At 37.9% G+C, this 27,726-nt stretch overlaps 1 protein-coding gene across 4 annotated transcripts in view; it reads left to right on the top strand.

Moving 5' to 3' along the window:
• The window catches only part of SPIDR (scaffold protein involved in DNA repair), a 545,150-nt gene that overhangs the window by 249,760 nt on the left and 267,664 nt on the right, over positions 1 to 27,726 (top strand). For all 4 annotated transcript variants that reach the window (XM_054692277.1, XM_054692279.1, XM_054692278.1 and 1 more), the window contains one exon: positions 8,806 to 9,019. In XM_054692277.1, coding sequence (XP_054548252.1) covers positions 8,806 to 9,019 — 214 coding nt within the window. The remainder of the gene's footprint in view (positions 1 to 8,805; positions 9,020 to 27,726) is intronic.

Here is a 27,726-nt window from a genome sequence, read left to right as displayed (position 1 = left end):
TCATATGGTTTTACAAAAGATCCTGAATAGGGGCTTCCCTGGTGGTGCAGTTAGTTGAACGCGGTACTGTGAAGCTATCCGCAGCCTCTGCAGCGCGGGTTCAATCCCAGACGGCTGGTGAGAATCCCACATGTCGTGGCAGGCCTCTCCTGTCTTGCCCGCTCCTCCCCTCAGCAGTGTATTTCATCAGTCTGCCTGTTCTGTTCCCCGCTCTGTCTCTGGTGAATCCTCTCACCCTCCCGTGCATCTGGCCTGTACCCTGGTTCTTGTATAAATAAATAAATCTTTAAAAAAAAAAAAAAAGATCCTGAATAGCCAATGCAATCTTGACAACAAAGAAAAAGAAGGGAGGAACCACCCTTTCAGACTCTAAACTATACTATAAAGCCATGATAATTAAAACAACATGATACTAGAACAAAAACAGACACACACGCCAGTGGAATAGAATTGAGAGCCCAGAAAGGAACTTATACCTATATGGACACATAATCTATGACAAAGGGACCAAGAACATACACTGAGACAAGGAAAACTTCTTCCATAAATAATGTTCAGAAAACAGGAAGCCATATGCACAGGAATGAATCAAGACCACTGTGTCCCACCATCCACAAAAATCAATTCTATGTGGATAAAAGACTTGGATATATGCATTGAAACCATAAAATAAATCAAAGAAAATATAGGCAAAACATTTCATCACATAAATTTCATGTGATGTGTTTAGATATTGGTCTCCAACTGTAAAGAAAACAAAAGGGAACACAAACAATTACAACTCTATTAAACTACAAAGCTTCTGCAAATTGCAAGCAACCATAACTAAACAATAAGACACCCTACTGAATGGCAGAAAATATTTGCACACCACACATCTGACAAGGGACAGATATTAAAGACTTGAAAGAAAGCATGCAACTCAAAAAAAAAAAAAAAAACCCAGCTCAATCAGAAAATGGGCAGAGGAGCTAAACAGGCACATCTCCATAGAAAACATAAAAATGGCAAACAGGCACATAAAAAAATTGTTCTTTGTGACTGACTATCAGGGAAATGCATATCAAGAATACAATGAGATGCTACCTTACATCTGAGAGAATGGCCCTTATTGAAATAAACAACAAATGCCAGCAAGGATGTGAAGAAAAGGGAACTCTCCTACACTGTTGGTGGCATTGTAGACTGGCCCAGCCTTTATATAAATTGTTGTGGAGAGATCTCAAAAGATCAAAATCTTTAATTTGCCCCTATAATTCCACTCTAAGTATCTACCAAAAGAACACAATACCACTAATTTATTTTATTTATTTTTTTATTTTAAAAGGATTCTTAGTTTCTAGGAACAGACCTTCCTTCCAGTAATTTTCTGACCTTAAGAATGTCAAGTATTTCCTATCTGTCCGAAAGGAAGAAAGATATCTTCCTTAACTATTTCATAGGTTTACTGTAGGTCAATATAATAGACTTGAAAATATCTTGAAGTGTTAATAATAATGACAGTGACCATGAATACAACACAAATATGCATTATTGTTTGTGTGATAAGAGTAGGCCCTGCACTTTGGTCTTTGTGTTGTTGCTCTTCATGTTTGCAGTGTACTTGAGACCAGCTAATACTATATCCATTACATTTTTTTAAAAGATTTATTTATTTATGCATACAAGAACTGGGTTACAGGCCAGAGGTGTGAGGTGGGGGGTGAGAGGGTTGACCAGAGACATAGTGGGAAATAGAGCAGGCAGACTGACTGAAGAACAATGCTGAGGGGAGCAGAGGGCAAAACAGGAGAGGTCTGCTGCACCTCGTGGGTTGCTACCTAGCTGGGGAATGAACTCGTGTTGGGGAACGAACTCATGCTGTGGATAGCTTCACAGTGCTGCTCTTAACCTCTTGTGAAGGTATTCGAGAATTTCAGGGGAAAGAAATATTTGCTTCTCATTGGGATCCAGGAAACACTTCCTGGATGGAGTGATATTTTGACTCAGTCTTATAATATATTTGGAAAATGTTGCCCTAATATTCCTTAAAGGACTAGCAACCCTTTTATGTACTATCCATCTAAACAATTTTCTCCATTTATATGAAACCAGCATCTTGCATTAAGTACATAATTTTTCTTTGATAGCCACATGTTTTTTTCTCCCTCTAACCAAGGGAAAATTACTCTGCCTACTTTCTTTAAGGAAGGCATCTCTGGTTCCCCCTGAAGCTTGATTGGAAAATGTTCTATTGGAGAGAATTCCAAGTGCTCTGTGAAAAGCATAGTACTGTTGCCAGTCCTGTGCCATGGTCACAATGCCACTGTTCCTCAGTTATTTTCAAACCATATAGTTATCAAGAATGATACAGTAGACCAGGATGTAGTCAAAGTCATAAGTATCTTAAAGCATGTTTTATTCTACAGGTGACTTGACGATATAAATCTTAAGCAGAATTCATAGTTACTGGAATATTGTCAGGATTTTTCATAAAAATCTTCAAAGAAACTAGTCAGTAGTAGTATAACTCATCCTAGGTGAATAGGTATTTCTTTTTTAAAAGATTTATTTATTTATGCATATAAGAGCTGGGGTACAGGCCAGAGGTGTGTGGGAGTGGGGTGAGAGTATGCAACAGAGACAGATGTGAGCAGAACAGGTAGATTGACTGAAATACACTGTTGAGGGGAGCAGCGGGTGAGTCAGGAGAGGTCTGCTGCGCTATGTGGGTTGCTCCCTGGCCGGCGGGGATCAAACTCGTGCTGCAGAGGCTGTGGATAGCTTCATAGGTTGTGTCTTAACCTATGAAGGCCCCTGAATAGATATTTATGTTAAAATCCTTTTAATGTGTATCTACAATATGCTTTTTATAAAGTTTGTCAGAGTTTGGGCATTGTTGAGCTGGAGCAGGCCACTGAAAGAGTATTTCACTTTTTAATCAGAGGTGCACAAAAGAGTAATTAGCATCTCAAGAGAGAAATATTGCTGGTTGGGCAGGCATTTGAGAATCTCCCCTGAAAGGAGATTCTTTGTTTTCCTTGACTATTTTGTTTCTCAGAGTACTTTCCGAGAGAAATTATGTCTTCCAGTTTTCATCCAACTATGAGAAATCTTCATTTTCCTGAAATAATTCAATCCTGACAAAGTTTTCTGAGAGAAACTAACTTTTATCTTTGGATTTCTCTTTTTACTCTAAGAGGAATTCTTCATTTTTTCTGGAATATGCTTCACCGTACTGAATTTTTTTTTTTTAAAGATTTATTTTTATTTATTTATTTATACAAGCACTGGGTACAGTCTGGTGAGAATTCACCAGAGTCAGAGCGGGGAGCAGAGCAGGCAGACCTACGAAGTACACTGCTGAGGGGAGCAGCAGGCGGCAGGAGAGGTCCACGCGCCAAGCTGGACCCTCGCTGGTGGCCGGGATTGTTTTCGGGGATCGAACCAGCGCTGCAGAGGCTGCGGGCAGCCTCGCAACCCAGCGCTCAACCGCTGCGCTACCGGGGAGGCCCCGTACTGAATTTTCTGAGAGAAAAAATCTTTTATCTTTAGATACTTCGTTCCACTCAGAGAGTAGATTCTTTCCTTTCCTTGAATATGTATATGAGTACAGATTTTTCTGAGTAAAATCAACTTATATTTTCATTTTTAAGTTCAATTCTAACAGTAGAGTCTTCCTTTCCTTGAGTATGTTTATGCAAATATTACAGCCACATAGAACCGAGAGTGTGTATTCAGTGGAGCAAGGCAGTGATGCCCGAGAGCCAGAGCTAGGTGGCCAAGGAGCTATGCACAGCAGGTACTATCAGTGGTTCATGTGGAGGTGGCAAGCCTGCTGTATTGCTGGTGGTGAACCTGAGTGCATTTCTGTTCTAAAAATTTTTTAAATATTAAGATTTAATCTCTTGTACCAACTATAGCCCATAAACTTTAGACCTTTCCCTTAGCTGCTGATGACCCTAATTCTCTACCTATTTCACTGGTCACCCTACTTAGGAAAACTGGTGTGTATTCCAAAGTGATCTGCATTTATCCTGTTGTGGCAGAGACTTACTCACTTCTTCATCAGTCCTTTTCTTTAATACCTGTTTTGACTTCCTCATTTCTCACACATAGTAATTAATACCAACTTAACACTGCCTGTTCATGTCTTTCCTCTATTATGTCTGCTTTCTTCCCTTAAGAAATAGATGCAAGATAGATATATGCCTTAGGAAATAGTAGTAGTTCCTATTTAGAAAATAGTAAGAAAAAGTAGCTTTCAGGAGGTATGTGGCCTTTCTTAATAGAGAACCACATGCTTTTGGCACTGAGACAAAGGAGGGATGAGAAATTTGAGAATGAGTGGGAAATTGTTGAAGAGAAAGTAAGTAGGAGAAAGAAATGGAAACTAAATTACAAGCTTAAGTCTTTACAGTATTTAAATATTAATTTTTATTAATCACTATTAACTAGTTGGCTAAAGTGGTAAAGAAATTCAAATCAGTGGATGTCTTATTAACAAGGTACTATGCAAAACAGTTTTATTGTGTCATTCATTTTTTTTTCAAATATCATTTACTCACTGACCACACTTTATTGTGATATAATTCACATATAATGCAATTCACCAATTTAAAGCTTTGAATTCATGTGTATATTAATAGATGTGTGCAACTCATCACCACAGTTAATTTTAGAACATTTTCCTCATCACAAAGAGAAACCTTATTTTCTTTAGTCATTATTTTCTCCTCCAACCCCAAACTCAGTCACTAAAATACTTTGTTTTTATAGATTTGCCTATTCTGGACACTTTCCATAATCGGAATCATACATGTATACATGTTTGTTTGTTTGTTTGTTTGTTTTTGTGACTGATTTTTTTTCCCTTAACATAATTGTCTTAAGGATTCAAGTTTCATTCACGTTGTAGGGAAGCCAGGGGATTTCAAACTTATTGATACTTTATTTCTGTTATAAAAGTATGTGAAGAAAAAGACCAAAAATTAACATGTGTTATTTATTCTAGGTTGTGAGTATACTAATGTTTTTCTATTACTGTGTCTTTTAATTAAAAAAAAAAATGAATGTCCTACAACATTCATTCAGGAATTAATGAATTGGAAATTAAAAAAACAATCCAAAGGATCAATGAAACCGAAAGCTGGTTCTTTGAAAAAATAAACAAAATAGACAAACCTTTAGCAAGGCTCACAAAGAAAAAACAGGAGAAAACACATATAAATAGGATTATAAATGAAAGAGGAGAAATCACAACAGACTCGGTAGAAATCAAAAGAATAATCAGAGATTCCTATGAACATTTATATGGAAAAAAACTCAACAACCTAGAGAGATGGACAAATTCCTAGAAAGATATAATCATCAAAGCTGGTAAAGGAAGAAATAGAACAACTAAACAGACCAATTACAAGCAGCAAAATTGAGGCAGTAATCAAAGCACTCCCCAAAAACAAAAATCCAGGTCCAGACAGTTTCACAAATGAATTCTACCAAATGTTCAGCAGTGAATTAGTGCCTATCCAACACAAACTCTTTCAAAAAAATTGAAAAAGAAGGAATACTACCAAATATGTTCTACAAAGTCAACATTACACTAATACCAAAACCAAACAAAGACAGCACAAAAAAAGAAAAATTACAGGCCAATGTCCCTAATGAACACTGATGCAAAAATCCTCAACAAAACCCTTACCAACAGAATCCAACAATGCATCAAAAGGATAGTAAACCACAATCAAGTGGGATTCATCCCAGGGGTACAAGGATGGTTCAACATACGAAAATCAGTAAGTGTAATCCAACACATTAACAAAAAGAAAAACAAAAACCATATGATCATATCAATAGATGCTGAGAAAGCATTCGATAAAGTCCAACATCCATTTATGATCAAGGCACTTGAAATTCTCGGGATAGAAGGAACATACCTTAACATGATAAAAGCCATATGCGACAAACCCACTGCCGACATTATTCTCAATGGTGAAAAGCTGAAGGCCTTTCCTTTAAGATCAGGAACAAGGCAAGGATGTCCTCTCTCACCACTGCTCTTCAATATAATACTGGAGGTCCAAGCCTGGGCAATAAGACAAAAGAAAAACATTCAAGGAATCCAGACAGGGAAAGAAGTAAAACTATCACTATTTGAAGATGATATGACGATATACATAGAGAACCCTAAAAACTCCACAGAAAAACTACTCAATATAATCAACCAGTTCAGTAAAGTAGCAGGATACAAAATCAACATGCAAAAATTAGTAGCCTTCCTATACACAAACAGCCCATCGGAAGAAGAAGAAATCAAAAAAACCATCCCTTTTATAATTGAAACAAAAAAAATCAAATAATTGGGAATAAACCTAACAAAAGAGGTGAAAGACCTATACAAAGAAAACTATAAAACACTTTTAAAAGAAATTGAAGAAGACACAAAGAAGTGGAACGACATCCCCTGCTCATGGATTGGAAGAATCAACATTATTAAAATGGGCATCTTCCCAAAAGCAATATATAGATTCAGTGCTATTCCAATAAAAATCCCAATGACATTCTTCAAAGAAATAGAAAAAAAACACTGATAAAATTCATATGGAACCACAAAAATACACAAATACCTAAAGCCCTACTGATGAAAACAAAGGAGAAAGGAGGTGTCACACTTCCAAACTTCAAGCTATACTACAAAGCCATAATAATTAAAACAGTTTGGTATTGGAACCAAAACATACTCACAGACCAATGGAACTGAATAGAGAGCCCAGAAATAAAGCCACACTTATATGAACAACTAATCTTTGACAAAGGAGCAAAGAATATGCAATGGAACACAGGGAGTTTGTTCAATAAATGGTGTTGGGAAAACTGGACCTCCACGTGCAAAAAAATGAAACTAGACCACTACCTGTCACCATGCACAAAAATCAACTCAAAATGGATAAAAGAACTGGACATAAGACCTGAAACCATAAAACATATAGAAGAAAATGTAGGTTAAACACTACAAGACATACATCTCAAAAACATCTTTAAAGACTGGTCACCCAAAGCAGTGATAGTGAAGGCGAAGATAAGCACCTGGGATTACATGAAACTGAAAAGTTTCTGCACAGAAAAATAGACATTAACCAAAACAGAGAAACACCCCACTGACTGGGAAAAAGTCTTTGTGCTCCATCCAGCTGATAAGGGACTGATCACAAAGATATTCAAAGAACTCACAGGGCTCAACAAAAACAAACAATCCAGTCAAGAAATGAGCAGAACAACTCAAAAGACATTTCTCCAAAGAGGAAATGCAAATGGCCAACAGGCATATGAAAAAATGTTCAACATCCCTTATCATCAGGGAAATTCAAATCAAAACCACACTGAGATACCACCTTACACCAGTAAGAATGGCTCATGTCAAAAAAAACAAGCAACAACAAGTGTTGGCGAGGATGCAGTGAAAAAGGAACTCTGCTGCATTGCTGGTGGAAAGGAGCTCTCCTGCATTGCTAGTGGGAGTGCAAACTGGTCCAACCATTGTGGAAAGCTGTCTGGAGGTTCCTCAGTCTACTAAAAATTGAGCTACCATATGATCCAGCAATTCCACTCTTAGGGATCTATCCAAAGGACACAAAAACAGTGATTCAAAAGAGCACCTATACACCTATATTTATTGGAGCACTATTTACAATAGGTAAAACCTGGAAACAACCCAAATGCCCAAAAATAGATGACTGGATCAAGAACATGTGGTATATATACACAATGGAATATTGTTCAGCAATGAAAAAAAGATAAAGACTGGATCAAGAACATGTGGTATATATACACAATGGAATATTGTTCAGCAATCAAAAAAAGATAAACTCATGTCATTCACAGAAACATGGATTGAGCTAGAAGGAATTATGCTCAGTGAAATAAGCCAGAAGGAAAAAGAAAAATATCAGATGGTTTCACTTATAACAGGAATATAGGGGAACCAAATAAGACATCAGTGTGAAAAAAAAAATAATACTAACAATACAAACCACAGCAAAGCAAAAACAGACAATTATAAACCAGAGACATACTGTAGGGGAGGAGGTGGGAGATGGGTGAGAGGGATGGAGGGAGGAGCACAGGGGACTGTGGTGATGGTGCATGGGTGCCTTGGGGAAGGAGATTCTATGGGGACTCAATCTGAGGGGGTGGGGGGAAGCAAATATTGTCTAAAAAATGTAAAAAATGGTAAATGTTAAAAGAAAAAAATGAAAAAGAATAAAATAAATAAATTTAATACTCTATCACCTAGCATTCCACATCAGTCTAGCAGTCCACATTAGTCACTAGAGCATTTGCAACTAGCCAGTCAGACTGTATCATTTCAAAACAGAGAATCAAAGCAAGTAATGAAGTGCAGCAGGCATATGAGAAAGAAGGAGCAACAACAGGTAAAAGAAGAAGGAACAACAGGTGACTTTACTTCCTTTGTTGAGTTTATCTGAAGAGTTCACTGTGTTAAACACATAATCTGTGAAATGATAGGTCTAAGTTTTCCATATGCTCATGACTATTTATGATGGAAGATTATTCTTTTATGTTGCTTAAACTACATGTATTTCATGTAACTGACAGGCTACTTCGATTTTTAAAATGGTGTTATGATGAGTATATGCAGTTCTCTAATTTTCTTTAGCAGAGTATACAGACTGCCATCTCCACATGAAGAAAGAAAGCTATCTGAACCTGAAACTTCATGACTTTTTTTTTTTAATGACACTGCAGTCGCATTTGGACCATACGATTTTTAGATTCTTTTGCTCTTTTTTTTTCTTCACTTTCTAGGCAGAAAATCTGGTTTATTAATGGTGAGAATTCTTGAGCTGCACGAAGAATGCTCTATCCAAGTTGCCATGTGTGAGCAGTTAGTGGAGCTACAGACTGACAGCTCTTCCCAATGTGAGGCCCCCAGAACTGGCCTGAAGGTGCTTTTCACCAAGGAGACAGCAGGCTACCTCAGGGGCCATCCTCAAGACATCATCCATATTTACCCTCCCTGGTGAGTTCAAATAACTGCTTCCACCAATCAGTAACCAACTAAAAGTTTGTCTCAAAAGATATTTTTGTCAAGAGCACTTTGTTGCCTTATTATAGTGAAATCCCACGGAAAGTAGCCAGTATTTGACATAGATTTTTTTTTTTTTAATAGAAGCACTGAACTCTCCTTGATGACTTGTTTATAATTCTGGCAGCCCATTTTTGATAATTTGGCATGGGGCAGGGAGAAACAACATCCATCATCAAGACTCCTACCCAAGTGGTGTGTTGTTATAAGATGTGGCTGTTTTTGTTTCTATCCTTCTTAGAATGTTGTAGTAGGAGGCTCATATTGTCATTATGTGACAGCGTTCTATTTCTTTGCTAATCACTTTGAGGGGATAAAAAGCATGAATTAAAACATAATAGGATGTGACATTAAGGGTTCATTAGTATATCAGAAATGTTGTGAATGATTTTATGCTTGCTTTTTTCTGCATGAGACATTTTTACCACAAAGTGGAAAATATTACTTTTGAGGGAAAGTTTAGTTTTAAGAGCTTTTAATTTTATTGTCAATTTTTAAAAGTTGTGTCCATGTGTTAAGTTCTTAGATTTCAAATCAACTTACAAGTCTTTTACGTTAAACTTCCCTCCTAGAGGAGGTTCTTTTATTGTGTCCACACTCTTGTGACATCGGTCTCTTCTTAAACTCTTCCACTAATAGACAGGATATTGGCGGATAACTTTCATCACTTAATTTTTTACATTTTTATTAAACATTTTTAATACCTTTTTATTGAATAATATAAGATACATACAGTATCATACATGGGCTATAAGTATCCATATAAACAAGTACACAAAATGAATACATCATTCATATCCAAGCCAAGAAATAGAATGCAGGCTATACCGGGAACCATCCTATCTCGCTCCCACTTCTTCCCTCCCTCTTGCCCCTGGTGATCATGATCCTGACTTCTGATATAATAGAGTCCTTTGAATATTTGAGGACTTCCTAAAAACTAATTCTGGAAATTTTTCTATACTGTAGCTACCTGGACTTAATATTATGCTTGTAAGATTCACCAGTTTGGTTGCATTTAGCAGTTTGTTCATTTCCATCAGTACATAGTATTCCATTGTATTAATTTATGTTCTTCATTTATTCTTCAGTTGACAGACGTTCTTATAGGTTCAGTTTGAGGATATTAGGAATAATGCTCAAATGATTGTCATTCTGTGTAGCATACTCCAGAATATAGTGCCATTAATTCTCTGAAATTTCCTGTCATTGTACAGTCCTACCATTATTTTTCACTCATTAGCAAATGTTAAAAATTCATCATAACTGTACACATCCCTTCTTACTGGTTCACTCTTCATTGCTTGACAGCAAAATGCCTTAAAGTTGAAGAGACACTGTTCCTCTCTCTCTCCTTTCAATTTGTTCTTCCCTCTCTCCTCCTCCTCCCTCTCTTTCCTGAGCCTATTTCATTCATGCTTGGCTCCAGTACTCTACCCACATCTCACTCCCCATGTCAGCAATGACCTCCACATGGCTTCTCCTGTGGTCACTCATGTGCAAGTCACATTTTCCTGCACAGTGCTCACTTCTGGTTTATTTCCTGTTTCCTCTGCACCCAGGTTTATATCTTGCTATGGCTTCTCAGTACTGAAGTGCTGCAGGTTCATTTGTAGACCTCTTCTCTTTTCTCTCTTCTCCTTCACTCCCCACCCTCTTGATGATTTTCTCTCATCTTGTAGCTTTAAATACCTACGGCACACTAATAACTCCCAAACTGTCTACAGCCCAAGATGCTGCCTGAGCCACAGAGCTGAGTTCCTTACTGCCTACCGCAACTCTCCCCCAGGTGCTGATATGAAGTCAGGATCAAGTTCTTGCTACCCTCCCCACCACTACACAAACACACACCCTGTCCTCCTTCCCATACTTTTCCCCTTCTCAGGAAAGGAAACGGCCTTCTTGCAGTTTTTCCTATGTTCTCAAATCCTCCTTTGCTGATAATCCTTCTCCTACACAAGGGAAATCCTGGCAGTGCCACTTCCGAATCCACATAAGAGTCCGTCACTCCTTGTTACTTGAGATAACACTTCTTGTTACTTCTAGTAGATTACCTTTCTAGGTAGTCATCATCTCTCTTCTGTATTACTACAATGATATCTTCCAATATGTCCTACTTCTTTCTTTGCCTTCACTTTGTCCCTGCTTAAGGTGTCAAGAAGTGTGAAAATATGCATATTCAATTTATCATATTGATTTATGGCTCCATATTTCCCAGGAGCTGCTCATCCCATTCAGTCAAAGCTCTCCAGAGCTCTGGGATCTCTCCTTGCAGCTCCATTTGACCACCCTAGAATCTACTCTGGTCCACCAATCTTCAAACATTCCACACCACTCTCACTTTCAGGCCTGGTTCTTGCTGCTCCTGCTGCTAGGATGCTGTATCCCAACCCATCACATATCTGTGCGATTTACTACATTCTTATCACCAGTAGGCCTTTACTCAGACTTTTCCTTCTAAAGAGATGTTCTTTAGGTTTCACGTCTAAAATTGGACACTGTGCCTCTCTGTAACCTTTATTTTCCTTTCCTATTTTGTTTTTCCACAATCACACATATTGAAGTATATCGCTCTTTATTCATTTGCTTATTTTTTGACTTCTCCTGCTAGATTTTGAACTACCTCCATCACCTCTTACAGCCTGGGTAGAACTTTGATAAGGAATGAATGAGAGATTTGCTCCTATCCTGACAGTGCTCCTCCTGTCCAGGATCTTGTTACTGTAATTACTTGTGCTTTTTTGGCTGCTTTATTTGAAGCCCTTTCTGGAAACAATAAAACCCAGTAAGATTGAGAGTATTTAATATTTGTGGCATATCGTAGTTTTGTCTAATATATCAATACACTATAGCAGCTTATATTTTTAGCTTATTCTATCTTCATCCACCAGCTATACTCCTAGGTATCTATCCAAGGAATCTAAAAACACCAGTTCACAATTCAAAGGGATACATGCATGCCTGTGTTCGTTGCAGTAATATTTATAATAGCCAAGTTAGGGAAACAATTTAAGTACCCAAGGACAGAGTGGATCAGAAAAATGTGGTCTATATATACACAAATCCAACTATTACAAAAAATAAAATAAAACAAACAAACAGCTGAACTCTTGCCATTTTTACAGCATGGATAGAACTAGAGGATATAATGCTAAGCGAAATAAGTCTTAAGGAAAAAGATAAACATAGAATATAGAGAAATGAAATGAAGAGTCAGATAACACTAAAGTAACAACAATCTGATTGTGGAAATCTGACTGTAAAACTGAAGGTATCAGAGCGGGGAGAAAGGGTGAGATGAAAAGGGAGGAATGGATCTACTGTACTATGGTGGATTATTAGTGCCTCGACGGCAGATATGGTATGGTAACAGACACCTGAAGAGTTGGGATTCTATATTTCTGAATAATGTACAATGGTGTAAACCAATGTTAGAAAAAAAAAATTTTTTTTTAAAAAATCTGAGTGAGGTGCCCTGTCAGCTCCTAGTATCTGTCCCTTATAGGTCATTCCTGGCTGCTGACATCTTGATGCTAACATCCGTCTGCTGTGAGCTCTAAGGTTAGGAACCTTGACCTTCCATATCCCAGCATCCAGAGCACTAGCGGGCACATCAGTGCTAATAGAAAAATAAATAAGGGGAAAATTAAGATGTCTCTGGTCAAAAAAAAAAAAAAATGTATATTGGAGATTGGTGAGTACATCATTCTTCTATTGAGAGAGACCATTCAGTGAGTGCCTTTGGTTGGACATCTAGGTTACTCCTAGACTCTTTGGTTACTTCAAACAGTATTGCAGCATTTCTACATGTCTGAGGTAGAGTGACAGGTTAAATGACTGTAAGTACTATTAGTAAATCAGAGGATATGGGCCTCTTTAATTTGTGAAGACTTTTTCAAATGGCATAATTTTACAGTTCCACCAACAGTGCATAAAGTGCTTATTTTCCTACCTTTCCCTTGGTATTGGTCTTGACCAAATGAAAAGTGGGAAAAAGTGTGTTTATCATTTTAATTTGCATTACTCTTACTATAATAAGGATTTGGAATCATTCCTTATGTTTAAGAACCACTTTTGTTTTATTATGTATGAAATGACTTTTGACCTTTCTTCTCTTGGATTGTTAGTCTTTATCTTAATGATTTGCACTAACTGTAGAAATGATAAAATAACTTCTCAATCATATACATTATAGTTATTTTTCTTTTAACTTGACATTAGTCTTTCAGCTTTTTTATGTAGAAGGATTTTGTTTTTTTGATAAGCAGACACAGTTTTCCTGTTGTTCATCTTATCTGTCTTTTATAGGTTCTGTGTTTTGTATCATAGATAGTAACAAAACAAGAACTTCATTACTGTGAGAGTTAAGAATTTGTGTTATCTTTTACTGTAATGTTTTATGGGATATTGCATTTAAAATTTATTTATTTTTAATTTAGTATATTCATATATACATATATTTACATCATAGTTAATTTTTGTGCAATGTTTGATTTCTCCTGTCAGGTATAATCCCCATAAAACTCCCACCATCAAGTCACCTGTGAACCATCACCATAGTCTCTTGTGCCATTCCTTCCCCTGTTTTGATCCCTCTCCCTCCTCCTGCCCTGATGTATGTCTCCTATTTATAGTTTGCCTGGTAGCTTTTTTTTTTCAAACCCGGTTTAGTTTCTTTATATGCCTCCTTTAAGTGACTGATCATAATCCCTTCCAGCTCCATCATTGTTGCTGCAAATGGCATGAGTTTATCTTTTTTGATTGCCTAGTGGTAGTCTTGTTGATCCAGTCATCTGTTGCTTCTGTATCTTAGCTATTGTAAATAGAGCTGCAATAAATAGGATTTATTGTGCAGGTTTCCTTTCAAATTAATGTTTATGTGTCCTTTGGGTATACTCTAGGACTGAAATTGCTGTGTCATATGATAGCTCTATTTTTAGTAATTTGAGGGCCCTCCACACAGTTTTCCATAGTGGTTGGACCAGATTGCATTCCCAACAGTAGTGAAAGGGAGTCCCCTTTTTTCTACACATCCTCACAAGCATTTGTTTTTTTTTTTTTTTTTTTATAGAGGCATGTTTTTATTTATTTATTTATTATATTTGTTTGTCTTGTTTATACATGCACTGGGTACAGTCAGAAGCGCGGGAGGGTGAGAGAATTCACCAGAGCCAGAGCGGGGAGCAGAGCAGGCAGAAGGGCTGAAGTACACTGCTGAGGGGAGCAGCGGGTGGCAGGAGAGGTCTGCGCACCATGTGGGATCCTCCTCCGGTGGCCGGGGAGCAGCCGGGGATCGAACTGGCGCCGCAGAGGCCGCGGGCAGCTTCGCAACCCAGCGCTCAACCGCTGCGCCACCGGGGAGGCCCAGCATTTGTTTTTTTAATATGGCCATTCTTACTGGTATGAGGTGGTATCTCATGGTTTTGGTTTACATTTTCCTGATTATAAGTGATGTTGAGGATATTTTTACCCAATCTACAGGTATCTCTTCATCTTGGTTATTGTCTCTTTTTCTCTATAGAAGGTTTTTAGTTTGATGTCGTCCCAGCTGTATATCGTTTCTTTCATTTTCTTTGCTTCAGGGGATGAGTCTTTGAAGATGTTTATAAGATGTATGTCATGGAGTGTTTTGCTTATGTTGTATGGTTTCAGATCTTATATTCAAGACTTTTATCCATTTTGAGTTGATTTTTGTGTGTGGTGGGATGTAGTAATCTAGTTTCATTCTTTTGCATGTGGCTGTCCAGTTTTTCCAGCACCATTTATTGAACAGACTATCCTTGGTCCTTTACATATTCTTTGTTCCTTTGTCATAGATTAGTTGTCTATATATGTGGGGCGTTATGTCTGGGTTTTGTTTGATTCCATTAATCTGTGTGTCTTGTTTTTGTTCTAGTACCTTGCTGTTTTAATTATTATGACTTTGTAGTATAGATTGAAGTTTAGGAATATATACCTCTGTTATTCCTTCTTTTAGTCAAGAGCGTTTTGGCTATTCATCATTTTTCTGATTCAATATGAATTTCAACAATACTCTATTTTGTTGAAGAATGACATTGAGATTTTTATTGGAATTGCATTGAATCTGTAAATTGCTCTTGATAGGATGGCCATTTTGATCACATTAGTTCATCTAATCCATGAGCATTAATTCATCTAATCCATGAGCAGGGAATACCTTCCCATTTCTTTCTGTCTTCTATTTTTTTTTTTTTAACAATGCTTTGTAATTTTCCTTGTATAGGTCTTTTTTTTTTTTTTTTTTTTTTTTTTTTTTTTTTCCTTGTATAGGTCTTTCACCTCATTTGTTAGGTTTATTCCCAGGTATTTTTATTGGCTTTTTTTTTTTTTTTTTTTTGGCTGAGATTATAAATGGGATGGTTTTCTTAATTTCTTCCTCTTCAGACTGACAGTTTGCTTATGTGAATGGCAGTGACTTTTGTGTATTGATTTTATGACATGCTGCTTTTCTAAACTGTTTTTTTATCTCAAATTGTTTTTTACATGGAGTTTTTAGGGTTCTCTCTATGTATTATCATATCATCTCCAAATAAGGATAACTTTACTACTTCTTTCTATTTGGCTTCCTTGTGTGTCTTTCTCTTGCCCAATTGCCCTTGCTAAGACTTCCAGCAGTACAGTATATTGAAAAGTAGTTTTGATAGTGGACATCCTTGTCTTGTTCCAGATCTTAAAGAGAAGGTTTTAAGTTATTCACCATTAAGAATATTAGTTGTGGTTTTGTCATAATGTGTTTTTTTATTGTTAAGATAAATTCCTTTTATCCAAAATATTTTGAGGTCCTGCATCATAAATTGAACTTTATCAAATATTTTCTCAGCATCTGTTGATATGAACATGTGGCTTTTCTTTTTCTTTTTTCTTTTTGTTTTTTTAAGATTTATTTATTTATGCATTTATTTATGCATTTATTTATTTATGGATCCAGGCCAGAGATGCAGGGGGTGAGAGGATTCACCAGAGACAGAGTGGGGAACAGAACAGGCAGATCGGCTGAAATACAATGCTGAGAAGTGGGGAGACATGAGAGGTCTGCTGCGCCATGTGGATTAGCAACCTGGCCCGCCAGGATCAAACTAGCTCTGCAGTGGCTGGCAATACTTGATAGGCACTGTCTTTAACTCCCATACTGTCTTTAATCCCTGCACCACCAGGGAGGCCCTATTTTTCTTTTTATTGATGTGTTGAATTACATTGAATGCTTTTTGGGTGTTGAATCATCCTTCTGCCCCTGGAATAAATCACACTTGGACATGGTGTATTGTCTTTTTGATGCATTGTTGGATTCAGTTTGCTAGAATTTTATTGAGGATTTTTGCATCTGTGTTCATTAGGAAGATTGGCCTGTAGTTTTCTTTCTTTGTGTTATCTTTGGTTTTCATATTAGTATAATATTTGCTATATAAAATGTATTTGATAGTATTCCTTTTTTCTCAACATTTTGAAAGAGTTATTGTAGTATAGGTACGAGTTCATCTTCGAACATTTTGCAGAACTTATTTGTGAGACCATCTAGTCCTGAGCTTTTGTTTTGGGGGAGAGTTTTGATTACTGTTTCAATGTCATTGCTTATAACTGGTTTATTAAGATTTTCTATTTCTTCTTTATCCGGCTTTGTATGATTGTATAGTTCTAAGAATTTGTCCATCTCTTCTGCATATACATGTTCATAGTAATTTCTGATTATCCTTTGGATTTCTGCTTTGTCTGTTGTGATTTCTCATCTTTCATTTATGATACTATTTATTTGAGTTTTCTCCCTTTTTAAATATGTGAGCCTGGCTAGGGGTTTGTTTATTTAGTTTATTTTTTGAAGAACCAGATTTTGGTTTCATTGATCTTTGGGATTTTTTTTTTCTATTTCACTTATTTCTGCTTGAATTTTTATTACTTTCTTTCTGCTACTGACTTTTGGGTCTTTGTGTTGTTCTTTTTCTAGTTCTCTTAGATGGGAGATTAGGTTGTTTCTTTGGTTCTTTCATGTTTCTTGATATGGGGCTGTATTGCTATATAATTTCCTCTTTTTAAAAAAGATTTATTTATTTATGCATACAGAGCTGGGGTACAAACCAGAGATGTGGGGGTAAGGGGTGAGAGGATCCACCAGAGGCAGAATGGGGAACAGAGCAGGCAGACTGAAATACACTGCTGAGAGGAGCAGCAGGTAAGTCAGGAGAGGTCTGCTTAGCCATGTGTGTTGCTCCCAGGCCGGCCAGGGATTGAACTCATGCTGCAGAGGCTGTAGATTGCTTCATAGTGATGTGCTTAATCCCGTGGGCCACCAGGGAGGCCCTATATAATTTCTCTTATTACTGCTTTTGCTTTGACCCAAATATTCTGGAAAGCTGTGTCCTCATTGTCATTCGTCTCAAGGTATTTTTTTTAATTTCTTCTTTGATTTCCTATTGATCCAATGGTTTTCCAGTATTGTGGGATTCACTCCCCATGAAATGGGAGGGTTCTTTACTTTCTTTTCATTGTTGATTTCTAGTTTGATGCCTTTATGGTCAGAAAAGATAGTTGGTATGATTTCAGTCTTCATATATCTGTTGATGTTTGTGTTGTGGTCCCGTATGTAATCAATCCTAGATAATGATCCCTGTGCACTTGAGAAAAATGTGTATTCAGATTTTTTGGGCGCAGTGTCCTGTAGATGTCCATATGCTCATGAGGTCTAGGTCTTTTATTTAGGGCTATGGAGTCCTTGTTTATTTTTTGTCTCATTGATCTGTTCATTGGTGAGAGTTGGGTGTTGAAATCTCCATGTTTTTTCTCTGATGTCTGTTTTCAGTGATAGTAATAATTGTTTGATATATTTTGGTGCTCCTTCATTTGGTGAGTATAAGTTGAAGAGTACTGTATCTTCCTGGTTTATTGTCCCTTTGATCATAATGTAGTGAACATTTATATCTCTTTTTACCTTTTATATTTTTAAGTCTTTTTTCTGATATAAGTATAGCTGTAGAATTGTTTCCAACCTTTTTCTTTCCTGGAGACAGCAGCAGGTTGGGTTCTGTTTTCTAATCCAGCCTGCTACTCTGTGTCTTTTTATTAATGAGTTTAGTCCATTTGTATTTAGGGTGATTATTGAGGCATGAGAGTCTGTACTTGCCATGTCATGAATTTCTGAAGGTTTTGTTTGAGAAGGTCCTTATTTTTCCGTCATAAAGGAAGGAGAGCTTTGTAGGCTAAAGCATTCTTGGCTAGCATTTTTTTTCTTGGAGTATGTTGAATATGTGACTCCGTTCTCTTCTTGTCCATAGTGTTTTTTTTTTACCAGAGACGTCTGATGTCAGCCTAATTGGTTTTCCTTTATAGGTTATCTGCTTCTTCCCCCTTGTCATCTTCCCCCTCAGTTCTCTTCAACTGGACCATTGCTGCAGGCAGGTGGGATTTACAGTTGCTCCTCATAGAGCATTGGGATCCACCACAGTTGGGGATTGAGGGTTTCCTGCAGTCCCTGCTAGGGTGCCCCTCCGCCAGATGGCTTATGTCACTGGAGGCTTTTCCGGCTCTGCTAAGGGGCCTCAGGGAATATTGGAGTGGGTGGGGCATAGGGGTGGGGGCTTCCTACCTGGGAAGTACTTGTTCCCACCTGGACGTACTTCTGCTATAGCAGATGTTGTTGTATACTGTGATTTGCCCCAGTAGCCCTGCCTTCCCAGCCCCCACTATGTACAATGGGATCTAGTGTCTCAATCTGGGGTAGTCAAAAGTCTTGTGCATAGCACTACACTGCAAGACACACTCTGTGGCCCAATCTGCTGGGATGTTTGCAGGTTGAATGCAATGCATTTCTGTGTTGAACTGCTGAATCCCTCTATGTTGTGGCTCAGGAAAGCAAAAAGAAAGAAAAGAAAGAGAAAGAAGAAATAAAAAAAGAAGACTGTAAAAGGAATAAAATGAAGGAAAAAGAAAAAGCGGAAGCAAAAGACAGAGGAGGAAGAAGGAAGAAAAAGAGGAAGGAAAGGAAAAGAAGAATATTAATGATAGAGGGAAGAAAAAAGAAAAAGCAAAGGGAAAAAAAAGGTGGGGGGTGTTGCCACTCAGGACTTTATTGACTCCTAAGGAGCTAGTGGCTGCCGTTTTAGTCTGTTCCTCGGCAGGGCATTGTAAAGCTGAGTCAGATAGTCTTCCCAGGGTCTGTCTCCTTTGAGGTATAACTCAGGGAAAAGATAAACAACACCAAAAAAGAAAAGGGAAGACACAGAGAGGGTAAATGAACCATTAAAAAAAAGAAAAATAAATGACAAAATTTGTGCCTTAGGGTTCTGTCCTGTAGGGTAAGGTAAAAGGTATCAGGCTTTTCTGCCCTTCCGCCATCAGGATAGATGAGGGAGCCCTGTGATCCTGGGTGCATGCCTGATGGCGGGCACCTGAAGTGGGTCCACCTGAGCTAAGAGACTGATTTATAAGGGTGGTGCAGCAGAGTGCGGTGTGGTGGTAGTGCGGTGTCGAGGGTGGAGGAGTGGAGCATACGGAGGCGTGCGGCGACTACAAACCACGGCAAAGAGCATGTGGCTGCTAGAACCGTTCATAAACCTGCTCGGAATGGCTTGGTTGCCTTACATGTCCCTTCCCAGGAGTTGTAGCCAGCATGTGGCACTGGAAGCTTGAGTGGTATGCACCTGAGTTAAGCTGTTCTAGTCCTTCCTAGGTGAATATGGGAGAGAGAGTGTGAAAAATAAATAAAAAACTCTAGAACAATTTGTAGTTCAGGTTCTCTCCTCTCCCAGGAAGCAGGCTACAGGTGTTGGGGATTACACTTTCTCACCTGTCGAGTGTCTGAGGGTACCTGTCTGATGCAGGTGAGAGTGTTGAGAGCCCAGGGTTGGGGTCCAGGCTGCAGGCAGCAATTGCAGCCACATCAGGGTCATAATTTCTCACCTGTGAGGTATCTGAAAATTTTGGATGCAGGTGAAATTGCTGAGATCCAGAATCTGGAGTCTGGCTGGGGTTCCAGCAGTGTCAGTAGCTGCAGTGGCAGCTGTGGCTAGTTGAGATGTCAAATGCCTACAGAATGTAGTATCCTTCTCTGGCTCTAGATCTCCCTGGAGACATTCTGATGTCTGCTTCGAAGAGTGTGGTTTTTCCTGGTGCTTGTAACAGTCTCCCCTCTTTTTTCTACAGATGCTTTTAGGAGAGGGGTCAATCTGGACACCTTTTCTTGTTGTGGCCTGGTGCCACCTAATTATTTACATTTAAATCATTGACTCTCCTGGAATTTATATTTTGTGACATAGAAAATATGAAGTACAATTTTATTTTTCTCCAAATGGCTACCTTGGTGTCCCAACACCATTTATCAAACATTCTATCTTTCCTCCACAGAATTGCTATGCCATCTTTTGCATACACTAAATTCCCACATATATTTTGGGCTAGTTCTAGTTCTTTTACTATAGCTGCATTTTCATAGGCTGGTAAACATTGTTTCATATTTTAGCATTGTAGGATATTTTAATATCTAATAGAACTACTTATCTCATTTTACTTATTTTTTTAAAATATTTCCATTTATAATTATATCTTTTTCTCTCTTGCTTTAAAAGTATTTCTCACCTTAAATTCAGATAAGAACAATTGCTAGTGTTTTATAAAAAAAAGCAATTCAGAAATAAATAACATAGATAGAAAGTGAATCATCTCATTTTCTCATGAAGTGATTAGACCTAGGTAACCATTACTAACAATTCAGCTTCTTATCCTTTAAAAACAAATCTTTAATATTTTGATTATAAGATATTAAACACATCTTAAAACTACATGTAATCTATTTGTAGGTTATATAATCTTGCTTATATTTATATACAAAAATTTAGGTTTAACTTACCTGTCATTATTGGTATACCTACTGGTACAATGTTAAATTTATGAATTCATGGGCTACAACTTAAAAACCAACTCTGAGTAAGGTTCTGCTTAGATGACCCCCCTTTCCCATGTTGGAGAAGTAAATGGCAGCTTATACATGGCAGTAGAGTACTAATCTATTACCTTTAATCTCTCTTCCTCCAGAAATCTGTCCCCATTCAACATTTCTCCTTCCCTACTAACTGTAGCTGTGCTCCCTTGTGTAATTTAGGTCTTATTATTTAGTAGAGTCTAATACATCGGTGATAGCAAATTCATTGTTTTTAATTTCCTCCCACCTTAGTTTCTAATGTTTTTGCACATGTCCATATATTTTTAATGTATTTATTAAATGATGTAGTTTTTAACATTAAAACATCTTCAAATCTAGGGTCATCCCTGCTGGTGCAAGGGGTTAAGTAACTCAGTATTATCAAGCTACTGCCAGCCATTGCAGCATAAGTTTGATCCTTGCTGGCCTGAGAGATAACACACACGGCACAACAGACCTCTCTTGTCTTGCCTGCCGCTCCCCTCAACAGTGTATTTCAGTCATTCCACCTGTTCTGCTCCCCACTCTGTCTCTGGTGAATCCTCTCACCCGCCACATCTCTGGCCTATACCCCAGCTCTTTTATGCATAAATAAATAAATCTTTTAAAAAATATCTCATAGTTAAAAAAGAAAAACCAGCTAGATATTTTTTTGAATGGAAACTTGGCAAGTCATAATGAATTTATTTTTCTTTGTAAGCTGTGTACTCTTCTCATTAAGTCATTTGTGTTTGACTTTTTTCAATATGGAAACAGTTTTTAAAAGAATCGGTAGACATTAGAAACTTCTGTTTGTTTTTAATAGTATTTGTGGGTTGAGATACAGTGGTTACTTATCCAAAGATTTTAGAGGCTACTTTATATATTACCTAATAAATTCTCATTGAATTCATTGAATTCCTCTAAGTTATAATATTCTGGCTCTGCCAAGCTGGGAATGAATGTAGAAGTAAAATACCTTCAACAGTTGTGTTTTGAAATAGTCATAGGTTTATATAACAATAAACAACTTACATAAATGTCATAAATGTGTAAATTTCAATATATAAAACTACAAATAGTATAATGAGTTTCATTGTTCCTGTCACATGGTTTCAACACTTAACAGTTAAAGGAACCTGAAAGCCTTAAATACAATTACAAAGAAACATTTGGCAAGTTGAACAAAGATATTTTTTTTTAAATGTGGAGGTAGTTTTCTATGATAGAAGTTGAAGAGAGGGAACGATCTCTCTCTGTTTATTACCCACCACCATATCCAAAGCCAGGATGAGGACCAGAAAAAGAACAGTATCTGAGAGGCCTTCTTAGTGGTGCAGCAGGTTGAGCACAGCACTATGAAGCTGTCCTCAGCCTCTGCAGCGCAGGTTCGATTCTGGCAGGCCAGGGAGATTCCCACATGGCGCAGCAGACCTCTCCTATCGTGCCCACTGCTCCTCTCAGCAGTGCTTTAGGTCTGTCTGCATGTTCTTCTCCCCAATCTGCCTTTGGTGAATCCTCTCACTCTCCTGTGCCTCGGGCCCATACCCCAGCCATTGTATAAATAAAAAATAAATGTGTGAAAAAAAAAAAGGATCTGATTTTAGACTAGGTATCTTTGTGTCCGGACCCACCTAGACTGCATGGAACTGGGAGAGGGCTGCCCCACAGCCAGAGGTGAGCTGAAAAGCCCATACAAGCCAGTTCCCCTCTGGCTGCCAGTCAGAGCTCAGAGGGGGATCCAGCCATCGTCCCAGCAAACCACAGATGTAGGAAAGTGCCCTCCTGACTCACCATTTTAGAACAGATGTCTTTGTATCAGGAACCCACCTAGACTGCATGGACCTGGGAAAGGGCTGCTCCCACAGCCAGAGGTGAGCTGAAAAGTCCCTACAAGCCAGGCTCCATCTGGCTGCCACTCAGAGCTCAGAGGGGGATCCAACCACAACTGGGCAGACCACGGGCACAGGGAAATGCCCTCCTGACTCGCCATTTTAGAATAGGTATCTTTGTGTCAGGAACCCACCTAGACTGTGTGGAACTGGGAAAGGGTTGCTTCACAGCCAGAGATGAGCTGAAAAGCCCCCACAAGCTAGGCCCCATCTGGCCACCAGTCTGAGGCCAGAGGGGAATCCAGCCACCACCAGGGCTGACCACAGGCACAGGGATGTGCCCTCCTGACTCGCCATTTTAAAACAGGTATCTTTGTATCCAGAACCCAACTAGACTTCCTGGAACTGGGAAAGGGCTGCTCCCACAGCCAGAGGTGAGATGAAAAGCCCACACAAACCAGACCCCATCAGCCAACAATGAGAGCCCAGAGGGGGATCCAGTGATTTGGTGCCTAGTGGCAATCCAGCCATGGCCAGGGCAGTCTATGGGACCTAAAGACCCACCAATGAAAGTAAACAAATACAGAAGGAGGAGATTTTCTGTGACAGCAACCACTAACATATTCATAGTACCACTGCCCTACTGGACTTCTGGCATAAAAGTTTTGGACTTGATTGGACCACCAGTTTCTGACACCCCAGAAATAGCACACCAAAAATTGCTGGCCAGTACCACCAACACCGTGTCCCAACAAATAGGACAAATTTGAAAACAAGCAGCAGGGAGAAGAATAACTACAAGCAATCAAGCAAGTCCTCAAGGAAAAGAAACACCACAAAGAAAATCACCCACCAGAATGCAACACAGTGACTTGGAAGAACTTCTGAGCCTTCCAGAAAGAGAATTTAAAATTGCCATGATTAAAAAACTGAAAGAAGTCATAAAGGAAAACAATGATAAAGGAAAAATAATTAATGACCAGAAGAATGAAATTGAGTTCCTAAAGAGGGAAGTGAAAGAAATGCAGATCAAAGGATTAACGGAGGAGCTAAAGAACTCTGGGAAAAGCAGTGAAAGCAAATAGATAAAATGGAAGAACAAATAAGTACTCTCAGAGACACAGAAATAAAAAGAACCAAAACAGAAAAGGAAAGTGAAGTACAAAGGAAAAAGAATGAAGGCAGACTTCAGAAACTATCTAACTCTATGAGGAAAGGAAATATAAGAGTTATAGGAATCACAGGAGAGGAGAGACATAGGAACAGAGAAAATATTCAAGGAAATAATTGAAGAAATCTTCCCAAATATGAAGAAGGAGCTGAAAATAGACATACTAGAAGCAAGAAGAACACCAAACTTCCATGATGAAAGGAAAAATACAGCAAGACACATAATAGTAAAGCTCCCAAGAATCCAAGACAAGGAAAAAATAATGAAGCCAACAAGAGTGAAGAAACAGATAACATACAAAGGAAAACCAAGAAGGCTGACATCAGACTTCTCCAAAGAAATACTATGGGCAAGGAGAGAATGGAGGGACATAGTCAACAGACTCCAAGACAACAAATGCCAACCAAGAATACTCTATCCAGCAAAGCTTTCCTTCCTCTATGAAGAAAGAACAAGGACCTTCCCAGACAAACAGAAACTCCAGAATTTCATTACGACTAAACCCCCATTCCAAAAAATACTACAAGGAGTCCTAAAGCCAGAACCAACAGAGGGATGGATAAGAACAAAACAAGACAAAAAAATTACTTAAAAAAAGTGAAAACAAAACAAAACAGGAAAGGCAAACAAAATGGCAAATACAGACGCTGACATATCAATATTAACTCTAAATGTAAATGGACTAAACTCTTCAATAAAAAGACACAGAGTTGCAGGCTGGGTTAAAAAACAAAACCCAACCTTTTGCTGTCCCCAGGAAACACATTTAACTACAAAAGATAAAAATAGACTGAAAGTAAAAGGACAACAATCATACAAGCAAATGGACCAAAAATGAAAGCAGGAACAGCTATACTTATATCAGATAAAACAGATTTCAAATTCAAAAAGGTAAAACAAGACCCAGACAGTTAATAGATTATGATCAGGGGACAATAATTCAAGAAGAAATAACATATTAACATATACTCACCAAATGAGGGAGGACCAAAATATATCAAACAACTATTATCATCTCTGAAAACAGATATCAAAAAAAACACATAGGTAGTAGGAGACTTCAACACACCACTATCGACAATGGATAGTTCAATGAGACAAAAAATAAGCATGGACACTAAAGCTCTAAATAAGGATCTAGACCTCTTGGGCTTAACAGACATCTATAGAACAGACACCCCAAAAAATCTGTGTGCGCATTTTCTCAAGCACACATGATAATTCTCCAGGATCAGTCACACATTGGGACACAAAACAAACCTCAACAGATACACCAAGATTGAAATCATACCAACCATCTTCTTTGACCATGAAGTCATCAAGCTAGAAATAAACCATAAAAAGAAGGCAAGGAACCCTCCTACCTCATGGAGATTGAAATCCACACTATTGGAAGACCACTGGAATAACAAGGAGATCAAAGAAGTAATTAAAAATACTTTGAGTTGAATGACAAGGAGGACACCAATTTCCTATATGTATGGGATGCAACAAAAGCAGTAATAAGAGAAAAATATATAGCAATCCAGGCTGACATCAAGAAATAAGAAAGAACTCAAACAACCTAATCTCACAGCTCAAAGAACTAGAATAAGAACAACAAAAAAACCCTAAAACCAGAAGAAGAAAATAAATATTAAAAATCAAAGCAGAAATAAATGAAATAGAAACTAAAATAACAATCCAAATGATCAATGAAACTGAAGTTTGGTTCTAAGAAAAAATAAATAAAATAGACGAACCCCTAGCCAGGCTCACAAAGGAAAAATGGGAGAAAGGACAAATAAATAGGATCACAAATGAAAGAGGAGAAATCACAACAGACACAGCAGAAATCAAAAGAATATTCAGAAACTACTGTGAATGGTTATATGCAAACAAGCTCAACAATCTAGGAGAGATGGACAAATTCTTCAAACTCTACAATCACCTAAAGCTAGATAAAGAAGAAATAGAACACCTAAACAGGCCAATTCCAAGCAGTGAAATTGAAATGGTGATAAAAACCCTCTCCCAAAACAAAAGCCCAGCACCAGATGGATTTACAAATGAATTCTACCAAACATTCACAAACGAATTAGTGCCTATCCTTCACAAACTCTTTGAAAAAATTGAGAAGGAAGGGATAATACCAAATACATTCTATGAAGCCAACATTACACTAATACCAAAGCTGAACAAGAACAACACAAAAAAGGAAAACTACAGGCCAATTTCCCTAATGAACACAGATGCAAAAATCCTCAATAAAATTTTAGCTATGAGAATCCAGCAATGTAGCCATAAGATAATTCACCATGACCAAGTAGGATTTATTCCAGGGACAAAAGGATGGTTCAATATCCAAAAATCAATCAATGTAATCTAACACATCAACAAAAAAAAATATAAAAACCTTATGATAATATCAATGGATGCTGAGAAAGCTTTCAACAAAGGACAACACCCATTTCTGATAAAAGGCCCTTGAAATTTGCGGGATACAAGGAACGTAACTCAACATCATAAAGGCCATCTATGACAAGCCCATAGCCAGTATCATTCTCAATGGTGAAAAGCTGAAAGCATTTCCATTAAGATCTGGAACAAGACAAGGATGTCCACTGTCACCACTGCTTTTCAATGTAATACTGGAAGTCCTAGCCAGAGCAGTAGGACAAGAGTAAGGCAAACAAGAAATCCAAATAGGGAAGGAAGAAGTCAAACTATCACTATTTGCAGATGATATGATAATATACATAGAGAACCTGAAAAACTCCACAGAAAAACTAATTAATCAATCAGCTTAGTAAAGTGGCAGGATACAAAATCAACACACAAAAATCAGTAGCCGTCCTATACACAATCAGTCTGAAGAAGAAGAAATCAAGAATACCATCCCTTTTATTATTGAAACAAAAAAAATCAAATACTTGGGAATAAACCTAACAAAAGAGGTAAAGGACCTATACAAAGAAAACTATAAAACACTGTTAAAAGAAATAGAAGAAGACACAAGGAAATGGAAAGACATCCCTTGCTCATGCATTGGAAGAATTAACATTATCAAAATGGCCATCCTACCAAAAGCATTTTACAGATTCAATAAAAATTTCAATGACATTCTTCAAGGAAAATACTACAAATATTGATGAAATTCATATGGAGCCACCAAACCCCCTGAATAACCAAAGCTCTTCTGAAAAAAAGAAGGGAGTGGAGGTATCACACTCCCAGATTTCAAACTATACTGCAAAGCCACAATCATCAAAACTGCATGGTATTATAACACAAACAGACACACGGACTAATGGATCCAAATAGAAAATCTGGAAATAAACCCACAGATGTACAATTAACCAAACTTTAACAAAGGAGCAAAGAATATGCAATGGAGTTTCTATACTAAGTTTATTTAATAAATGGTGCTTGGAAAACTGGATCACTACATACAAAATAATGAAGCTTGACAACTACCTCACACCATGCACAAAAACCCACTGAAAATGGATTAAAGAACTAGACGTAAGGGCCTACCCGGTGGCACAGCGGGTTGAGCGCAGCGCTCTGAAGCTATCTGCAGCCTCTGTAGCACGCGTTCAATTCCCTGCCAGCCAGAGAGATTCTCACATGGCTTGGCAGACCTCTCCTGTCTCGCCCTCTGCTCCCCTGTGCAGTGTACTTCCATCCTTCTGCCTGTTCTGCTCCCTCCTCTCTCTCTGGTAAATTCTTTTTTTTTTTTTTAATAATAAAT

The sequence above is a fragment of the Talpa occidentalis genome, unplaced genomic scaffold (genome assembly GCF_014898055.3).
Source record: "Talpa occidentalis isolate TD23 unplaced genomic scaffold, MPIMG_talOcc4v2.1, whole genome shotgun sequence".
Taxonomy (NCBI): domain Eukaryota; kingdom Metazoa; phylum Chordata; class Mammalia; order Eulipotyphla; family Talpidae; genus Talpa; species Talpa occidentalis.
Note: the sequence above shows the minus strand (reverse complement) of the source record. Positions and strands in the feature narration are given on the sequence as shown.